A 19,082-nucleotide genomic window follows, 5' to 3' on the forward strand; every position below is an offset into this window, starting at 1 on the left:
ATTAAAAAAAATAGTTCTACCACCTAAGTATGCATTCTTAAACAATATAGGTTTCATTTGTTTTAAACTTTATTAAATAAATACTGTACATAAATCTTTGTGTCCTGATCTTTGGACCTATATGATATATTAATATCCAGCTATTAAAACTAAAGTAAACAAGTCGATGTTTTTTAGTATATTCAGAGTTGTGTAACTATCATCTTTATCAAGAATTTGGATATTACTTACCTTAAAATGTTACATGCAAAATTTAAATTATATATTACAATGGGAAACAAAGGAAATACTCCTTTGGAATCCTGTTAAGTGATCATTTAGAAATTGTTATACTTTCATATTTTACGGTTTTTTTCAGGTATTTTGTTTTCGGATAAGTTTCATATGGTTCTGATTTTATTCCCCAGATAATGACTGAGTTTTTCTCATCATTTTCCCAATTTCTAACTATCACAACATAAAATATAATTCCTAGTGAGAATGAATATTCAAGCATATAGCCCTTAGAAGAAAAATTTACTGTGAACATAAGATTAAACATTCATAATAAAAATGTGTTCGTGTTTTATATCATTTAATTGAATGTATTTATTGTAGACCATTGTATTAATGTTGGTTTTAAAATTATATATAAAGCATGGATCCTGTCTCAAAGATCAAATAAGATCTAATGTGGGTAAGATTGCTTATAGTGAGATTTTTCACGTAAATGTCTAGACTACACTATTAAACTGAAATAACATTTAATTGTTAAATGATCCAAGTGATATCATCATGTAGAGCTTAGGAGAAATTTAAATTTTTAGACCAATTGTTTTACGCACTATAAGGGGTTTTCCAGATCCTTTTAAACTAGAACTCTGTTACAATAAATATGGCTAAAAATAATTATTAATAATTGAAAGGGAACTTTGCTATTGAGAGTAATACAGTTGACTTTTTCTTTCAAAGATAAAGGACGGGCATGGTTATCTTAGAATGCACTTGCTATAGGAAGTATAAGTAATTCCCTTTTAGCCATGTTTTCTTTTTTAATTTTTTCAAAACTACCAAGAATGATTTGAGGTTTGTTTTGTTTTGTTTTTAGAACTGTCTTCCAGGTATTGATTAGACAGAAGGGAGGATGATTCCCACCATACCTAATAATTCCCTTTATATTCCCTAAATGTGTTGGTCTGCTTTCTAGTCAAGCATAATCAAGATCAGTATTTTTTTCATAACAAGTCCTTTGTAGTGAAAGAGACTTGAACACTGTGTCCCTACTGAATTACCCTCACTGGTAAACATTATTGTAATCATAGTTGAACTGATGATATAGGAAGGTTGGTAGTATTTTTACATAGTAAAATTTTATTATAACAAAATTTGGCTTGCACATTTTTTTAGTTAATTAAAAGAATTAAAAGTAAGGAAATAAAGTAAGGAATTAAAAGGAATTAAATGTATTAAAAGTAAGGAAATGCCTATATTATGGAATAGTTTTGAATATGAGTGAAATAGTTGACCTTATTACTTGACCTTTCAAGTCAGTATACTCAAATACCCATCCAGAAATGCAGTAACTGGCTTAACAGCTTAGTACTTACTCCTTTCTATAGCTCCTTAATTAACGACCTTACTCTCCACTCAAGTATCTGCTAAAGCCAGAAACTTGAGTGTCTTCTCCAGTTGTTGTTCTTTATCATAAGTCATACCTAAGAGCACACTATTCTTTATTTTTCCTTCTAAATTGTTTTCTAAAATTGCAGATCTGATTATCTTTACCTTCCATTCATGTAAACCTTTTATGATCTTCATTGCCCTTAAGAAGAAATCCCAACTCTTTGGAATGCTCTATCAGCTCTTTGTAGACTGGCCCCATTCATGCAATATACATTTCTTCTTTATCTGTGCTCTACCAAACAGTGAGCTACAAGATGAATAAGGTCAAAGTCTCAAGGAGCTCTCAGTTTACTGAAAAAGAGAGAAAACACTGGATAATATATACAATGTAGTGATGGGTCAAAGAAGAACAAGGAGTATGAGGAAGGTGGGTTGAGGAGAAGAGGATTGTGTAAGTTGTGTCAGAAAAAAAGCTAGGAAGGAATTCCCTGGCGGTCCAGTGGTTAGGACTCATCGCTTTCACTGCCGGGGCCTGGATTCAGTCCCTGGTTGGGGAACTAAGATCCCGCAAACTGCGCAGCACAGCCAAAAAAAAAAAAAAAAAAAAAAAGAAAGAAAGAAAAAGAAAAAAAGCTAGTAAAGAATGATTGAGTCAGATGCCTGTAAAATGACAGCTCTAACACTTTTGACTTAACTATCCAGACCTCTGTCTATTGTGCAAGCACTAGGGAGTTTACTTAGGCCACCTCTGCAGAAAGGCACTAAGAGCAACTTAGAATATAGGTCTTGGTTCCTTTCCTCATAGTTCTCAAGTGTCCCTGGCTCATTAATACAAGTTATAAGGCTTTGCCTTTGGGATTCGTTATGTATGTGTGTCCAAAAAAATAATTTTTCTCCTCCTTTACCTTCGCCTTTTTATTCAGAGTCTAAAGCAATATTTTGGAATGAATGTGATGATCTGATACTTAACAGAGTAATTTCAGTTTTAACTTCGAAAAATCTCTCTTTAATGGTTTGAAAAGATTTTCTAACTTTGTTTTCTTTCAGCATACTTCTTGATGAAGAAGGTCACATCAAGTTAACAGGTAAAAATCCTCATTTTGTTAAAATAGTCTCTCCTACTCTATATAATTAATTTCCTTTAAGGTTGATCATGGTATAAATATTAAGTAACACATTGTGTTAAAAACTTGAATTAGAATTTTTAAATAATTAATGTAAATATTGGAACTATTAATGTAAACTTTGGAACTCAAAGTTTAAACTTTACGTGTGCAAATTATTGTAGGATATTTATGAACTTGATATTTATTTTGGCAGATTTTGGCCTAAGTAAAGAGTCTATTGACCATGAAAAGAAAGCGTATTCTTTTTGTGGAACTGTGGAATACATGGCTCCAGAAGTAGTTAATCGTCGAGGTCATACTCAGAGTGCGGACTGGTGGTCTTTCGGTGTGTTAATGGTAAGGTTTGGGGTGTTTTTTTGTTTGTTTTTTTTTTTTTTGAAGTTCACTAGTGAATATAGTAGAAATATAAATCACTTGTTTTATTGTATAGCAATTTTAGAAGATGTGGTTGTAATTAAGATGATGCTTTTTTATCTTCTAGCCTTCAGATTTTATACCTACTGACTAATACCTCTGATTATTTCGCCTTTTTATAGTTTGAGATGCTCACTGGTACACTACCTTTCCAAGGAAAAGATCGAAAAGAAACAATGACTATGATTCTTAAGTAAGTACTCCCTAGTGGATGTGTTTTGATGAGATTTAAAAATAAATGCTTCAAACTAAAAAATGAGATTTTTAGAGTGTTAGCTATAGTATAAGAAATAACTAAGAAATTCATTGATATTATGACATCAATATTACGTGGTTTAAATATGAGCAAACCCCATAGATCTAGAATACTCATAATTATCTTCATGTTACTACTGAAAGGTTTACCTTTGAGATTTGGAATATGAAAAAGATGCCCATTATTCTACTTCTGTTTACGTTGTCCTGGAGGTACTAGCAAGTAAAGTAAGGCATCCAAAAGAAGTGCAGCTTAAGGTTTAAAAAGCAGAAATAAAATTGTCATTATTGGGAATTCCCTGGTGGTCCAGTGGTTAGGACTCCACGCTTCCACTGCCAGGGGCCTGGGTTCGATCCTTGGTCAGGGAACTAAGATCCCGCAAGCCCCACGGCGCGGCCAAAAAAAAATTGTCATTATTTAGTTAACATGATTGTGTCCATAGAAAATCCAAATCTTCATATAAATCCTTGGAATTAATGAGAGCTTGGCAAAGTTGCTGGATAAAGGGTCAATAAATAAAATCTATTTCATGTCTGTATACTAGCAACAGAAAATGGAATTTTTTTAAAAAGATACTGTTTACAATAGTAAAAAAAAATCAAACCTAGGGATAAATCTAGCAGAAGTTATGCAAGAACTTTATGCAGAGAACTTAGAAAATGCTAGGAAATTTTAAAAGACCAAAGTAACTTGGAAGGTTGTACCTTCCAATATTCACATTATGACAGACCCAAGTGTTATAAAGGATGTGTGTTATCCAATAAAAAAATATAATGTGAACCCCATACATAATTTTAAATTTTCTAGTAGCAACATTAAAAAAGTAAAAAGAAACAACTAAAATTAACTGTAATATATTTTATTTAACCCAGTATATCCAAGATATTATCATTTCAACATGTGATCAGCATTAAAAAATGATCGAGACATGATACATTATTTTTTTTATTTGAAACTCACTGCAGGTTTTACACTTACAGTTTGAGCTAGCCACATTTCAAGTACTCAGTGGCTGTATGTGACTAGTGGCTACCATATTGGACAGCATAACTGTAGTTTCAATGCAAATCATATTTAAATCCTAACAATTTTTTTGTGTGGAACTTAATAAACTGGTTCTTATATGATAATACAAAGGACCAAGAATAGCTAAAACACTCCTGAAGAATATCAAGATAGGAGGACTTGCTTTACCAAGTATCAAGCCTTGCTATAACTATAATTAGGACAATATGGCATTAAAACAAGTATAGAAAACAGAATTGTGCAATGGACTCGAGAGGCCAGTAGCAGACCTATACATATATGGACACTCGATTTACAACCATTGGAAATTGCAGAGCAGTAGGGAAATAGCACCTTTTTTAGTAAATCATGCTGGAAAAAATGATATTCAAACAGAAAAAGATAAAACTACCTCACACCATACACAAATCATTTCCAAGTATATTACATATATATATATATATATATATATTTTAACATATATATGGGAAAAGGGAAGAAAGATTCTAGAAGAGAATATAGGAGGAATCTTCATGACCTTGGTGTAGAAAAAGTAGTCTTTCAACACAAAAAGCATGAGCCATAAAGGAAAAGATTGATAAATTATTACTACATTAAAATTAATAACTTCTCATCAAAATATTCCATTGAAAAAATAGAAGAAATTTATAACATATAACCAACAAAGGACTTGTTTCCAGAAGATGTCAAGGACTCCAGTCAATCAATAAGAAAAAGACAGCCCAGTAGAAACATGAAGAGACGTAGGGACTTCACAAAAGAGGATATCCTATGGCCAATAAGCTTATTAAAAGATGCTTGCCCTCATTAATCAGAAAATGCAAATTAAAACCACAGTGAGCTACAACTACATACCCGCCAGAGTAGCTAAGGGTACAAAGACTGACAATACAAAGTGCTGACGGGCTGTGGAGCAGTGGCAGCTTTCATACATAGCTGGAAGGAATGTAAATACTCATATAACCTCTTTGGAAAGCAGTTTTTGGCATTTCTTCTAAAGTCAAATACATGTATAACCTCATCCAGTAATCCTGTTCCTAGGCATGCACCCAGTTTTTATGCATCAAGGTACTTGCACATCAAGAAACAAGTACCCAGATATTTATAGCAGCATTATTTATAATAGCCAAAAGGTAGAAACTAGATTGTTAACAGAAGAATGGACTAATAAATTGTGGTATATTCATACAATGGAATACAGCAGGGGTTGACTATAAATATTTTAGATTTTGTAGGCCACACACAGTCTCTGTCACATATTTGTATTTTTTATTATTTGCTTCTAGCACTTTTAAAATGTAAAAACCATTTGTAGCTCAAAAGCCATACAAAAATAGGCTGAAGCCTTTTGCCCGTGGGTGTAGTGTGCTATACAGCAAAGAAAATGAACAAACCACAGTTACATACAATGACTTGGGTAAATCTCACAAGAATGTTGAGCAAAAGCAATTCAGACACAAAAGAATGAATACTACACAGATGATCCTATTTATAAAGTTTTAAAAGCAGACAAACTAAAGCATAGTTTTTAGGGTCCCTATTTAGATGGCAGAAGCCTGCGGCAAAATCAGGAAAGTAGTTACATTGGATGAGGGGTTCTGGCAATGTTATATTTCTTGGCCAGATGACTGTTCACTTTGTGGTCAATCATGGAGCTGTGTACTTTGGTTTTGGGTTTGGGAGGTTTGGTTTTGTTTTTTGCACTTTATGTTATTCTTCACAATAAAAAACATTGAAAAATATTTGCTATACAAATGAATGTTCAGTGAACCTTCATCACTCCATCTACTCTGGCCCCTTCCTTTCAGCTAATAGACACACTTTAGTGTTGAGAGAAACAAACCATTTCTTTGACTTGGCCTATCTTTCAAGTTTCTGCAGCATCTTCCTGCATTCTTTCAACAAAAAGCCTCTTTAAAGAGTGGTCTGTGCTTTCTCTTACTTTTTTTTTTTGGCTGCTTTTATCCCATAGCCTGTTTGTCGTTCATTTCTACTGCTCCATTGAGCGGCTCCATTCTCTCACTATGGTCATCAGTAATTTCCTGGTTGCTTAAACTAGTGGCAGATTGTCAGAAAGGTGACTCTTTGTATGATTTGTTCACGCAATTCATTCAACAGATGATTGAGGTCTTTCTATATGTACTTAGGATGCAATGTGAACAAGAGTGACAAGATCTTCTGTGGTCTCACTGAGCTTGCATTCTAGTGGGGGAGACAAGGAATTAATATTTAAACAAATAAATATAATAATTTCCCGTAGTAACAGGAGCAGTGGGGATAATAAACCAGGGTACTTTTGAAGTCTGAGGGAAGGGGCAGGGGCAGGAATCATTTTAGATGAGACATTTAAGGAAGGTCTCTCTGAGGAGTATTTGACACTGCTGGCCACCCCCTCCCCCCTTCATTTTTCCTACTTTCATCTGCTTCTCCCACCTCTCTAATCATTCCTCTTTTGGTCTCTTTTGCTTGACCATTCCTTCTCTGCCTGCTTTTCTCTTTTTAATTATGAAAAATTTCAAGGGTAAATTCGCTAAAATAGAATAATACAGTGAACATACGTATACCAATCACCCACATTCAACAGTCATAAAGATTTTGCCACATTTGCTTTGTCTATTCCTCCTTTCTTTTTTTCTTCTTTACTGAAATAGTTTAAGCATTCCAGACATGTCATTTCTCACCTACTGCAGTTTGCATTGCTAAAATGTATGGATATTTTCTTATGTAAACTGGTAATAGTTATCTAATACCAATCCTTAACCAGATTTTTCAGGTTTTCTCCAAAACTGTATCCCAAATCAAGTCTGCACATATCCTTTCGTTGTATTTCTTCAGCTTCTGTTCATCTAGAACAGTGTACCCCTGTTGTTCCCCTGCCATTTACTTGTAGAAACCATGTCACTTTTATAGAATTTCACTTTCTGAATTTATCTTGTTAAAAGATGAGACCACTTCTTAATATCTGAAACAAAAAGCATAAAGGTGATTGTATTGCTTACTATAGTAGGGAAAGCGGTGCTGGTCCAGTAGAATCTCTCCAAGCAGAGTAGACCATTGTTCTTATATAGGGTTTTGGGGAAGGGTGGAGTTCAAGAATTGGCAGGTTTTCAGGGCCTAAAATGAATCGACATCATCTGTAAGTATGGTTACTTGGGTGGGACTCTTGGCACTCAGGTGTGGTTATTGGCGTCAGTTCATTCTTATTTGGCTAATTTTCACAGATGAAGAGCAGTTACTGATTCGTTGGTTTGCAAAAACAAAAAACTCTGTTCACCTAGGCAAGTTGTCTTTGATCAATTGAATGGTTCTGGCGCCTCTCTTGTTACCATGGTTACATAATAATTAGTCTTTTCCCAGGAGTGTGAAGTTTTTTTATTCTCCTTGTGATGTTTTTTCACTTGTTACTTTATCCTGTTTTTGGTTAAACTTTTTTGGCAACATTATTTCATAGCTCGTGCTTTTGCACCCTATTGCATCACATCAGGAGGCTTACAGCACCATGTTGCCCCACTTTAAGTGATGAATTCCCATGGTTACAGCTGATCCCTCCATTGTAAAGTTCCCTGTCCGGTTTTCATCTAATAGTTTCATCCACTGATAATCATTACTTGAAACAGTTATTTTATTAGGGATTTTAAATTGTGTATTTTCTATTACTGTTATTCCTTCACTTATTAGCTGGTATTTTCCAAAACAATGAGCTTTTCCTCATCAACTAGGGCTATTTAGTTACCTTGAAATAAGGCTCAAACAAGATGAGCCCCAGTGGGGGTGATGTCCGATGAGTTGGGTTTTTATGTTAGTTTTGGCTTTTTCCTTTTCCTTTTTCACTATAACGAAGTCATGGGATTTAATAATCAGTGTGATTCAGCCAATTGCATTCATTATTTTTAATGCCCAAATTGTTCTTTTTCTGACCACCTTTTAAATGTTCTCGTTACCCAGTGTTCCATCTCTGATATGCTTTTCTCCCCGCCTGGACTCACTTTCCTGACTGACATCAGTCTTTCCAATAACTATTGAACATTTTAATTACTCCCAAATCACTCTTTCTTACCTTAATTTACCAGGCACCAGACCTTTATTTCCATTTACTCACCTGCATGACTTAACATTTTTAAACTAAATTTATCTTTGTTCGCTGTTCTGTTCCTCTTCTTGTATTCCCAATTAACAGCTTTTCCATGTACCCTATCTCCTAAGCCAGAAACCTAGAAATCATTCTTGACTTCTTCCTCTCTTGCATACAAAGGTATTCACCAAATTCACTCTCAGAAATATTTCACTGTCCCAGCCTTCCTTCTGCATTGCACTGCTTACAGTTCTCAGATCTCCTACCCATGGTGATCTCCTACCCACACTATAGGGCCGAGCTTCTAAGTAGATTGCTCACTGCCTACCACCGCTTCCTACTCCAGATCATTCTATACTTCCCTTGGAGTTCCCTCTTGAAAATAAATCTGGTCCGTTAGTCCACTGTTTAGAGACCTCTGCTATATTCCTGTTACCAAATACGGCAGTGTTTCCCCTCGTTTCTGTCGTTCAACAGAATGCTAATTCTACAAGATGTTAATAGGTATTCTCTGAAGAAGAGGTGCTAAAAACAAATGTTTAGAAAAATACTGATTTCATTACTCTAAATTTATCGGCCTTTTATATGCAACGTATTTTATTTTTATGTCTCTAACAAGGGGTATAATAGATAGCATTCCACAAACTCACTGGATCATGAAATATTTTTTTGTTGTTGCTAAGTGTCTAGGGAAATTAATATTATTTAGTAAAATATTGGGGGACACTGGCCAAACGAATAGATTCTCAACCTTTAAATTGCATTTAAGGCCTTTTTCAACCTCCCATGTTAAAATAGATATTCCCTACTGTTCCCTTAGCACTCTTTACATGTGTCCTTCTGAATTTGTCTCTTAATGTACTAGCATTATCTATATCTGTCTTCCCCACTGATTGTGGGGGGGGGGCTGTCTTTATCTCCGTATCCTAAGCAGTGTCTAGCACATAGTAGCTTCAATAACAACTCACTGAATAATAAATGGATCTATTTCTGAAATAGAAATTTCTCTGCTAGCCATTTTCTCCAGCTCTGTTATTATTTTCATACTTACAGGATCATTGGTTTCCTTAATTTGTAGGTTGAGAAAAAGAGTAAAATTATATATTAGAAGTGAAACAGACCTTCAAGCTCATCCAGGCCAGTGGTTTTCAGACTGTGTGCCACAGACATCTTAGATGTTCCACAGACCCCTTTCCCACCAGCTCCCCTTCCCTGGAGGGCTATTAAAGGGAACGGGAGGAAAAAAATAGGTGTGTGAAGCACATGTTCTTTTAAATGTTTTAAATGTTGGATTTCTTAAATTCCTATTGAGAAAGGGTTCCAAGTCTACAGTTCGGCAGCCATTAATCTAACATCCAATCCCCTTGCTCATGAAGAACTGGTAACAGGCTCAAGGGGATTGGCTTTCCCAAGGTCACAAAGTTCTTAGTAACAGACCCAGAACTAAGACTCAGGTGATCTTACTTTTACAGTAGTGCTTTTTACCAAATTCTGAAAAATGAAGAAGTTCATTAGAAGATTTGGGGCTAACATTCTGTGTTCACACAAAAACCTAGACCCAAATACTCATAGCAGTTTTATTCATAGTAGCCCCAAACTGGACACAATCCAAATGTCCCTCAACAGATAAATGGATAATCTGTGGAATATCCTTGTCATGGAATACTACTTAGCAATAAACATGAATGAACTATTGGGACTTCCCTGGTGGTGCGGTGGATAGGACTCCATGCTCCCAATTCAGGGGGCCCGGGTTCAGTCGCTGGTCAGGGAACTAGATCTCACATGCATGCCACAACTAAGAGTTCATGTGCTGCAACTAAGGAGCCAGCAAGCCACAACTAAGGAGCCTATGAGCCGCAACTAAGGACCCCACCTGCTGCAACTAAGGAGCCCTGGAGCAGCAACTAAGGAGCCCACGTGCTGCAATTAAGACCCGGTGCAACCAAATAAATAATATAATAGATAGATAGATAAATAAATAAATAAATGGAATGAACTATTAATACAACAACTTGGATGAATCTCAAGGGAATTATGCTGCATGAAAAAAGTTACATACTATATGGTTCCATTTACATGGCATTCTTAAAATGACAAAATTATAGAAATGGAGAATACATTAGTGGTTGCCAGAGGTTAGGAATTGGGGAGGGAGGGAGCTGGGTGTGGTTATAAAGGAGCCACTTGAGGGATTCTGGTGGTGTTGAACTGTTCAGTACCTTTACTGTGGTGGTGGATACAGGAACTTAGAAATGTAATAAAATGGCATAGAACTTCACCTCACAGCTGTCAGGATGGCTATCATCAAAAAGTCTACAAATAGTGGTCGCTTTGGCAGCGCATATACTAAAATTGGAATGATACAGAGAAGATTAGCATGGCCCCTGCACAAGGATGACATGCAAATTCGTGAAGCATTCCATATTTTTACTTCGTTATACAGCAGAAACTAACACAACATTGTAAAGGAATTATGCTCCAATAAAGATGTTTTAAAAAAAAAAGTCTACAGATAACACATGTTGGATGGGAATTCCCTGGCGGTCCAGTGGTTAGGGCTCCGTACTTTCACTGCGAGGGCCCAGGTTCAATCCCTGGTTGGGGAACTAAGATCCCGCAAGGTGCGCGGTGTGGCCAAAAAAAAAGCACACATGTTGGAGAGTATGTGGAGAAAGGGGAACCCTTGTACACTGTTGATGGGAAAACTCTAATTCAGAAAGATACATGCACCCCAGTGTTCATAGCAGCACAATTTACAATAGCCAGCACATGGAAGCACCCCAAGTGCCCATTGACAGATGATTGGATTAAGGAGATTTGGCATACGCACGTGCACACACACACACACACACACACACACACACACACACACACACAATGGAATATTACTCAGCCATAAAACAGAATGAAATTCTGCCATTTACAGCAATGTGGATGGACCTTGAGGGCATTATGCTAAGTGAGATAACTGAGACAGAGAAAGACAAATACTGTATGATATCATTTACATGTGGAGTCAAAAAATAATGCAAATGAATGTATATGCAAAACAGAAACATTCACAGATACAGAGGACAAACGTATGGTTACCGAAGGGGAGATGGAAGGGGGGGCGAGGGACAAATTAGGGGTGTGGGATTAACAGATACAAACCACTATGTATAAAATCAGTAAGCAACAGGATATACAATATAACACAGGGAATTATGGCTGTTATCTTATAATAACCTAAAATGGAATATAATCTGCAAAAATACTGAATCACTATGCTGTACACCTGAAACTAATGTAATACTGTAAATCAACTATACTTCAATTTAAAAGATGGCATAGAACTAAACACACACACAAATAAGTGCAGTGAAAATTGGAGATATCTGAATGAGATCAGTGGATTGTGTCAATGTCAGTATCCTGGTTGTGATATCACACTATAGTTTTGTAAGGTGTTACCACTGGGGGAAACTGGGTAAAGGGTACGTAGGCTCTCTCTGTATTATTTCTGATTTTGAATCCATAATTATCTTAAAATTAAAAGTTTATTTTAAAAATAAAATACAGATACCTCCAAAACATAAAATATATGGATTTATTATTTAGAGCCAAACTTGGGATGCCACAGTTTTTGAGTCCTGAAGCCCAGAGTCTTTTACGAATGCTTTTCAAACGAAATCCTGCAAACAGATTAGGTAAAATTTTTAATTAATTTGTTTCTTTTGTGTGTTTGTTGGTGTTTGTTTTCTAGGGGGGAGATGGATATTTGTGTTTGTTGTGGGATTATGAAATAGTAGAACAAATGTTAAAAGTGAAGACTGAATAAACAATATATTTATCCTTGAAATAAAATTACCATTTAATCAAAACTAGTCAATTTTTGATAGGCGCAGGACCAGATGGAGTTGAAGAAATTAAAAGACATTCATTTTTCTCAACAATAGACTGGAATGTAAGTATAGAATGAAAACTTGCTTGAAATTTTTTTTATAATTAACACATGTCTAAGTCTCTTATTTTTCCTCCAGAAACTGTATAGAAGAGAAATTCATCCACCTTTTAAACCTGCAACTGGCAGGCCTGAAGATACTTTCTATTTTGATCCTGAGTTTACTGCGAAAACTCCCAAAGGTAAGGAGAAAACGTGAAAACCCAAATATAAGACAATATATATTTTTTTCTTGTTCAATCAGAAAATCTTATCTAGTATAACTCTATATACTGTCCTCATTTTTTCCCTTCATACACTACCCCTGCTGTAATAACTAGATCATTAGTAAATCCTTTATAGCATTTTATAGAAGTTAAGATCCTTGTTAAATCTTTTAGCAAATTACGTTGTACCTTAAACTTCCATACAATTTGTGTGAAAAAATTATTTGGTTGTGCGTTTATTTACCTGTAGCTATGTTCACATGAACTACTACAGCATAAGTAGTGCCCTTTAAAATTCTAATATTATATGGTATTCTGGAAGTACTTACAAAGTTCAAATCCCAAACATAACTTAAACTTCATGTGAGGTGTGATAACTTCAAAATGATTCATATCCTGTATCAGGCTTTATCCTAAAATTGCACAAACAGTGACTATTAGAGAAGTGATCTTTGAAATGGTAAGTTGTATTTCATTCATTAGTGTGTGCATTATACATAATGGTGTTTTTCACTCTAATGTTCTCTCATTTAGGTGTATCAGATCCCAGGTTTATCATTGACAAGCAAATAAATAGAAAATGTACTTGCGTGTATTTCCCATAGAGTGTATCATTCAAACCTTGCTATAAAGCTTTACAGCCAAAAGTCTAACAATCTATATTAAGCATTGATGGGTGTTTATTTTTGTAAGGCAGCCTTAGAAATTTGGATTAACACATGAACAGAATTTTATCAAATGTATAGACAGTGATATGCATAGAACTGATGATATATGGTAATGTTTTACTTTGCTTTCTCAATACAATTTGTCCTGATAGAGGAAAAATCTTAGAATAGAGCAGTTCTATATTATATTCTGCCCAGATAGGTTCTCTTAGCAGAAGTCTTCAGTATAATACTGTCACATTGATGTAGAATTCACTAAACAATATATATTGCTGAGAATATCAAGCTGATATTAAAAGAGAACTTTATGTGGAGTTGATGTTTAAGTAGATTTACCTGTTTTTTGCTTGCCTTTAGCCTTTATAGTATGTTTATAAATATTAGTATGCCTAATTGTATGTTTATATTTATGAATAACATATTTATTATACTTGTATTATTTCTTTTTTAGTGAGCATTAACTGTATTGTGAAAGTATTTTTCTGTTTTTGTTAATGCCAGTAGATTCCACATAAATAATTTGAATAACAATACATGTCATGTCATAAAACATTTTAAGGACTACGTACTGTGATCGTCCTAGTGTGTGTGTGTGTATATATATATGTATATATATATATATATAAATTTGATCTTTTACACGTATAATAATTTTATCTTCAGTTTAGATTTCTAGATTCTGACATTATGTGTTGAGACCACTGGACTAAATCCCTTTCTCCTAAATTATCTGCAGATCAACCTTATGTCTCCCCCTAACCGGGAGCCATAGCATTGTTAGGTTATTATTTAGGGCTGCACTGTCCAATGTGGTAGCCAGTAGCCACATGTGGCTGTTTAAATTTAAATTAATTAAAATTAAAAATTTTGTTTCTTAGTCACACTAACCACATCTCAAATTCTCAGTAGCTACATGTGGCTAGGGGCTACTGTATTGGGCAGCACAGATAAAGAAAATTTCCATCACTGCAGGAAATTCTTTGGGACAGTGCTAATTTAGAATATATTAACCCAGTAATTCATTAATTTAGTATATTCTTCAAATGAATTAGCAATTTTCTGGGCTCTGAGGGACTAGGATGTTAGAGTTTTGATGGCAATAAGCCATCAGGACAGATCTGATACAGTGCCTTACTTAGTTATCCTGGAAACACTGGATACCTGAGAAGTGGAATTCCAGAATAAGTGAGAACGCTCATAATGTTGACAATTCTTCCCTTAATTACCTTTCAAAGCAATTACTTTCTTAGTAATTTATTATTCTTTTCAGATTCACCTGGCATTCCACCTAGTGCTAATGCACATCAGCTTTTTCGGGGGTTTAGTTTTGTTGCTATTACCTCAGATGATGAAAGCCAAGCTATGCAGACAGTTGGTGTGCACTCAATTGTTCAGGTGAGTGAATGTCTAAGTAATTTTAAATTTGAAGTGTTGTAAGATACAGTTCGTCGTGTGGATAATTATGTTAGATTTGATCTGCTGACCTTAAGTGAGCAGCTTAAAATACATTTTATATCATTGACATTACTCTTAGAAACTCCTTTCATATACCTTTGAAAAGGTTGCATGCGCCAGAATCCTGGATACCTATCTGACTTGAAAGTAGAATTCTAAGAGAGTTGAGATAAGTATCACCATCTTGTTGTCTCTCGTCTCCTGTGCCTTAGAATGTTTATTGGGCCTAATTTGTTTCATCCTCTGTCTCTGTTAGATCAGCTGTGGTGAGCTGAGGTCTCCTAGTTCACTGATACTTTCGAACAGGGGTCAGTGGACTTTTTCTCTAAGGACCAGATAATAAATATTTGAGGCTTCGTAGGCTATATGGATCTCTGTTGCGACTACTCAACTCTGCCATTGTAGCACAAAAGCAGTCATAGATTGTATGTAAATGAATGAACATGGCTGTGTGCCAATAAAACTTTGTTTAGCAAAAACTGGTAGTGAACCAGATTTGGCCCACAGGCCATAGTTTGCCAACCTCTGCCATAGAAATATATAAGAAATAAAAATAAACTTAAATTTTAAGTTTTCCAAGTTTTGTGTCCTTGTTCTTTTGGAGCCCCATTGTCATTAGGAAGAAATGGTTATGGATACTGCCTTAGGGTACCTCCCTCCTTATCCCATCTGTTGATCAGAGTGGGAGAAAAAGGAGCTACAGAAGCAGGTTTCTGAGTGTGTGTGTTTGTAGCAGGCGACTGCACTGCTAAATTAAATGTTATTAGAGGAACACAAATAGTACAAACCATTAGATTTATTTCTTCCCATCGTAGTATCATGGAAAGATAAATTTAATTCATCTTCTTAATCATAGAGGGAACTAGATACATCTTTTGAAGCACTGAATTGTTTTTAGGGTATACTTAGTGCTTGAATTTGCTTGATGATTAAGTTGCTTTTGCGCTAAAGTTTTTTTCACAAGTCAGTTATCTTGCTTTCCACTTTCTAGAAAACCAATTTAAGCACTGTTTTTTGAACAAAGTTCATGTTGAAATAGTCTGTCCCTTTTACTATGACAAGCATGTGATGAATTCTATAGAATGTATGTTTATGATTTCTGTGCGGTGCATCGGAGAGACGAATCCAGATGTTCTAATTCTGAATCCTCCTAAATCTTTTCTTCTATACCAGAGGTTTCAAATGTCTCCCCGTTTGCAAAGGTATTTCAAAGACCTATAGCCGTTTGGGGAGTAGAATGGGGCATAACCACTGGCAAGGCTGTCGGCCCCTTATCACGTAGCTCTGTGTTTCTTGTTGTACATATTCAGTTTTTTCTTTTCAACATAAGCTTTTTTTAAAGGCATATTTCTTGCTGTGCATTGTATCGTAGACACTTCAGAAATGCACAGTTGTAGAAGAATATATGCAGAAAAATTCATTTTTATTTTTACTAAATTCATTTATATTTATAGTTAAGGCCAACAGTGCATGCTGAGTAACATGTTTCCCTATTATGTAATGTACCAAAGTCATTACAGGGCTCTTCATCAATTTATAATTGTGTTTGTAGCAGTTACACAGGAACAGTATTCAGTTTACTGATGGATATGAAGTAAAAGAAGATATTGGGGTTGGCTCCTACTCCGTTTGCAAGAGATGTATACATAAAGCCACAAACATGGAGTTTGCAGTGAAGGTAAGTGTTTTTAGATTTCAAATGCACCTCTAACAGTTCTTATTCATGCATGCTAGTACCAGTTAAAAATTACAGTCTTCTTTGGTAAGTGTGCCTTTTGTTATAAAAAGGTAAGGTGATATAAATGTCTGGCTAGTGATCTTCAGGGATCTTAATCTGGAACCATAGATCCTCCTATGAGCTCAAAAGGTAAGGCAGCATACATCCAGTTTGCGGAGGGCAGTACCACTTTACACCTGACCTGGTTTTTAGTAGCACCCCGTGTACTCTCAGAAGTCCCCCGTTTATGGTCAAGATGTCAGGGAGTTCCTCGGAATTATATGCCAAATTTTGTATGTTTACATTTTTATGGCAAAAATGTTCATACCACCTTTCACATTTAGAAGGATCTGTGAACCAATAAAAGAATAAGAACCACTGTCATAAAATATATTATCATTAGCTGTTTTAAGTTCGTCAAGCATCCTAAGACAGTAAAGATTTCCTAAGCCAAAAACCAAGGCACATACCTCTATAATAAAGTTCGAGTCCAAACCTTTAGTTATAAGTGAACAAATACTATATTCAAGTTTCTGCCTTTTCACTTCTTGAGTTGGATGCCTCTGCTCTCCCATCACAAACAATTCAAGTAATGTCTAAAGCTTTCAACTTAATTTGAGCCTTAGAACTAGTCTATAACTATGGGTAGCTCGTGTTTAGTTAGTGGGGAAAGTGGCATTAATTATTATTACTTCTATCCTTCCACCAGTCTGTCCATTTATCTAGATCTAATATGATTTTACTGTGTAAAAGTAAAAATAAATGTGCTTTATTTATGCATAGCAAATATCTGGGAGGACACACCCAAAAATGGTTGCCGCTATCTTAAACTTGGATGTAATTGTTCTAAAAAGTCATCAGTGTCTGTAAGGCATTCTGTCAGTTATAAGGATGAACCATAGAAATACATTTTAATTTGCTCTTCTACTCAGTGAAATGTGGGGTACATAGAAATTTTCAAACTGCACACATGAAAGGAGAGAATGTGAATAATGTACTTGGTAGGCAGTCTAAGAATGTATCTTGCCTCCATAAACACATCAGAAAAAAGCAGAAGTGTCCTGAGGCCCCCTTCAAATTATAGAAACCAGGAGCAGTATACCAAAACCTTGAGAACATCCTCCAGCTATATGTGGATTCTTGTGACTTAAATTACATCCCTAAAACCAATCCCAGCACTTGATTCTACTGAAATTACTACATATCTAAGATTCACAAGCAGAGTTATGGATATAATGTAAGCTGGGCTCAAGATTAGCAGATCAGAGAGAATGTTGCCCAAAATAAAACCTCCCCAATTCTCTGGTGGTCCAGTGGTTAGGATGCCACGCTTCCACTGCAGGGAGCACGGGTTCAATCCCTGGTCCAGGAACTAAGATCCCACAAGCCATGTGATGCAGCCAAAAAATAAGTAAATAATAAATTTTTAAAAATAAAATAAAACCTCCCAATGTGTTCTGGTTTTCAAAAGACTAACCCCAAATCATCTCCCTTGAGTCAGCATGTCTATTCCATGGACCTTTCTTCTTAATCATCCATTTGCCTGATTCTACACTATCATTTGCAGTTGATCACAGTGGACGCCTGTATGTTTGACTTACCTGTTCTCCAAATAAAGAACTGTTTTCACAACTAAATCCATTTCAGATAGCAGATTTGGCTCATATTGAGAGTTGCAAGCTCTTTCCTAGGATGCTGAAGCGTTTGGGTATTTATTGCATACATAATTACTAAGCTGTTTTAAAACTGAAAGTATGAAGGTCACAAAATTTATTTCAGACTACATTTTGGATGAAAGGAAAGGAAAACTTGTTGCCTTTTCTTTTTTCTTTTCAGTTTTTTTTTTTGGGGGGGGCTGCATTGGGTCTTCGTTGCTGCACAGGCTTTCTCTAGTTGCAGCGAGCGGGGGCTACTCTTCGTTGCGGTGTGTGGGCTTCTCAATGCAGTGGCTTCTCTTGTTGCAAAGCATGGGCTCTAGGCGTGCGAGCTTCAGCAGTTGCGGCATATGGGCCCCAGAGCACGCAGGCTTCAGTAGTTGTGGCTCGCAGGCTCTAGAGTGCAGTCTCAGTAGTTGTAGCGCACGGGCTTAGTTGCTCTGCGGCTTGTGGGATCTTCTTGGACCAGGGATCGAACCCGTGTCCCCTGCACTGGCAGGCAGATTCTTAACCACTGTGCCACCAGGGAAGTCCTTGTTGCCTTTTTAAAAATGTAATGTTACTTTAACAGATGAAAACGTTAAGAGAAGTATTTTTAAGAAGCAGGTGACATAAAAGAGTTGGAAAGCTAAATTAGTATTTTAAAGGGCTTTATTGTAATAATTAAACTTCATTCTAGCCAAGTAGAATTCTAGGTATGGTATTCTGCTTAGCTTTCTGCCTAGCTTCAAAAATAAAGTTTGTTCTACATAACTATTAATTTTTTATAAGTAGCTTACAACTGATGGGATATTCCATTGAAGCATTTTATTAAAGAAAGTAAATTCAATAAACAAATGCTAACGGTGATATTATAAATACATCTTGCTCTTAATTATCTGTATTGATAGGGGTTAGAAGTTAACTGAGGGCTTCCCTGGTGGTGCAGTGGTTAAGAA

At 35.6% G+C, this 19,082-nt stretch overlaps 1 protein-coding gene and 1 non-coding gene across 11 annotated transcripts in view; both read left to right on the plus strand.

Annotated features, from left to right (window-relative positions):
* Window positions 1-19,082, plus strand: part of RPS6KA3 (ribosomal protein S6 kinase A3) — a 117,366-nt gene that overhangs the window by 79,588 nt on the left and 18,696 nt on the right. For all 10 annotated transcript variants that reach the window (XM_027096170.1, XM_027096163.1, XM_027096165.1 and 7 more), the window contains 8 exons: window positions 2,650-2,687; window positions 2,923-3,065; window positions 3,266-3,336; window positions 12,101-12,189; window positions 12,382-12,446; window positions 12,523-12,625; window positions 14,588-14,712; window positions 16,325-16,450. In XM_027096170.1, the coding sequence (XP_026951971.1) occupies window positions 2,650-2,687; window positions 2,923-3,065; window positions 3,266-3,336; window positions 12,101-12,189; window positions 12,382-12,446; window positions 12,523-12,625; window positions 14,588-14,712; window positions 16,325-16,450 (760 nt within the window). The remainder of the gene's footprint in view (window positions 1-2,649; window positions 2,688-2,922; window positions 3,066-3,265; window positions 3,337-12,100; window positions 12,190-12,381; window positions 12,447-12,522; window positions 12,626-14,587; window positions 14,713-16,324; window positions 16,451-19,082) is intronic.
* Window positions 10,827-10,929, plus strand: LOC113614558 (U6 spliceosomal RNA). Its single transcript, XR_003430676.1, has one exon. It is a non-coding gene; the product is annotated as a U6 spliceosomal RNA (small nuclear RNA).

This window comes from Aethalodelphis obliquidens, unplaced genomic scaffold (genome assembly GCF_003676395.1).
Source record: "Aethalodelphis obliquidens isolate GAN/ISIS:26980383/991018 unplaced genomic scaffold, ASM367639v1 scaffold99, whole genome shotgun sequence".
Lineage (NCBI taxonomy): Eukaryota > Metazoa > Chordata > Mammalia > Artiodactyla > Delphinidae > Aethalodelphis > Aethalodelphis obliquidens.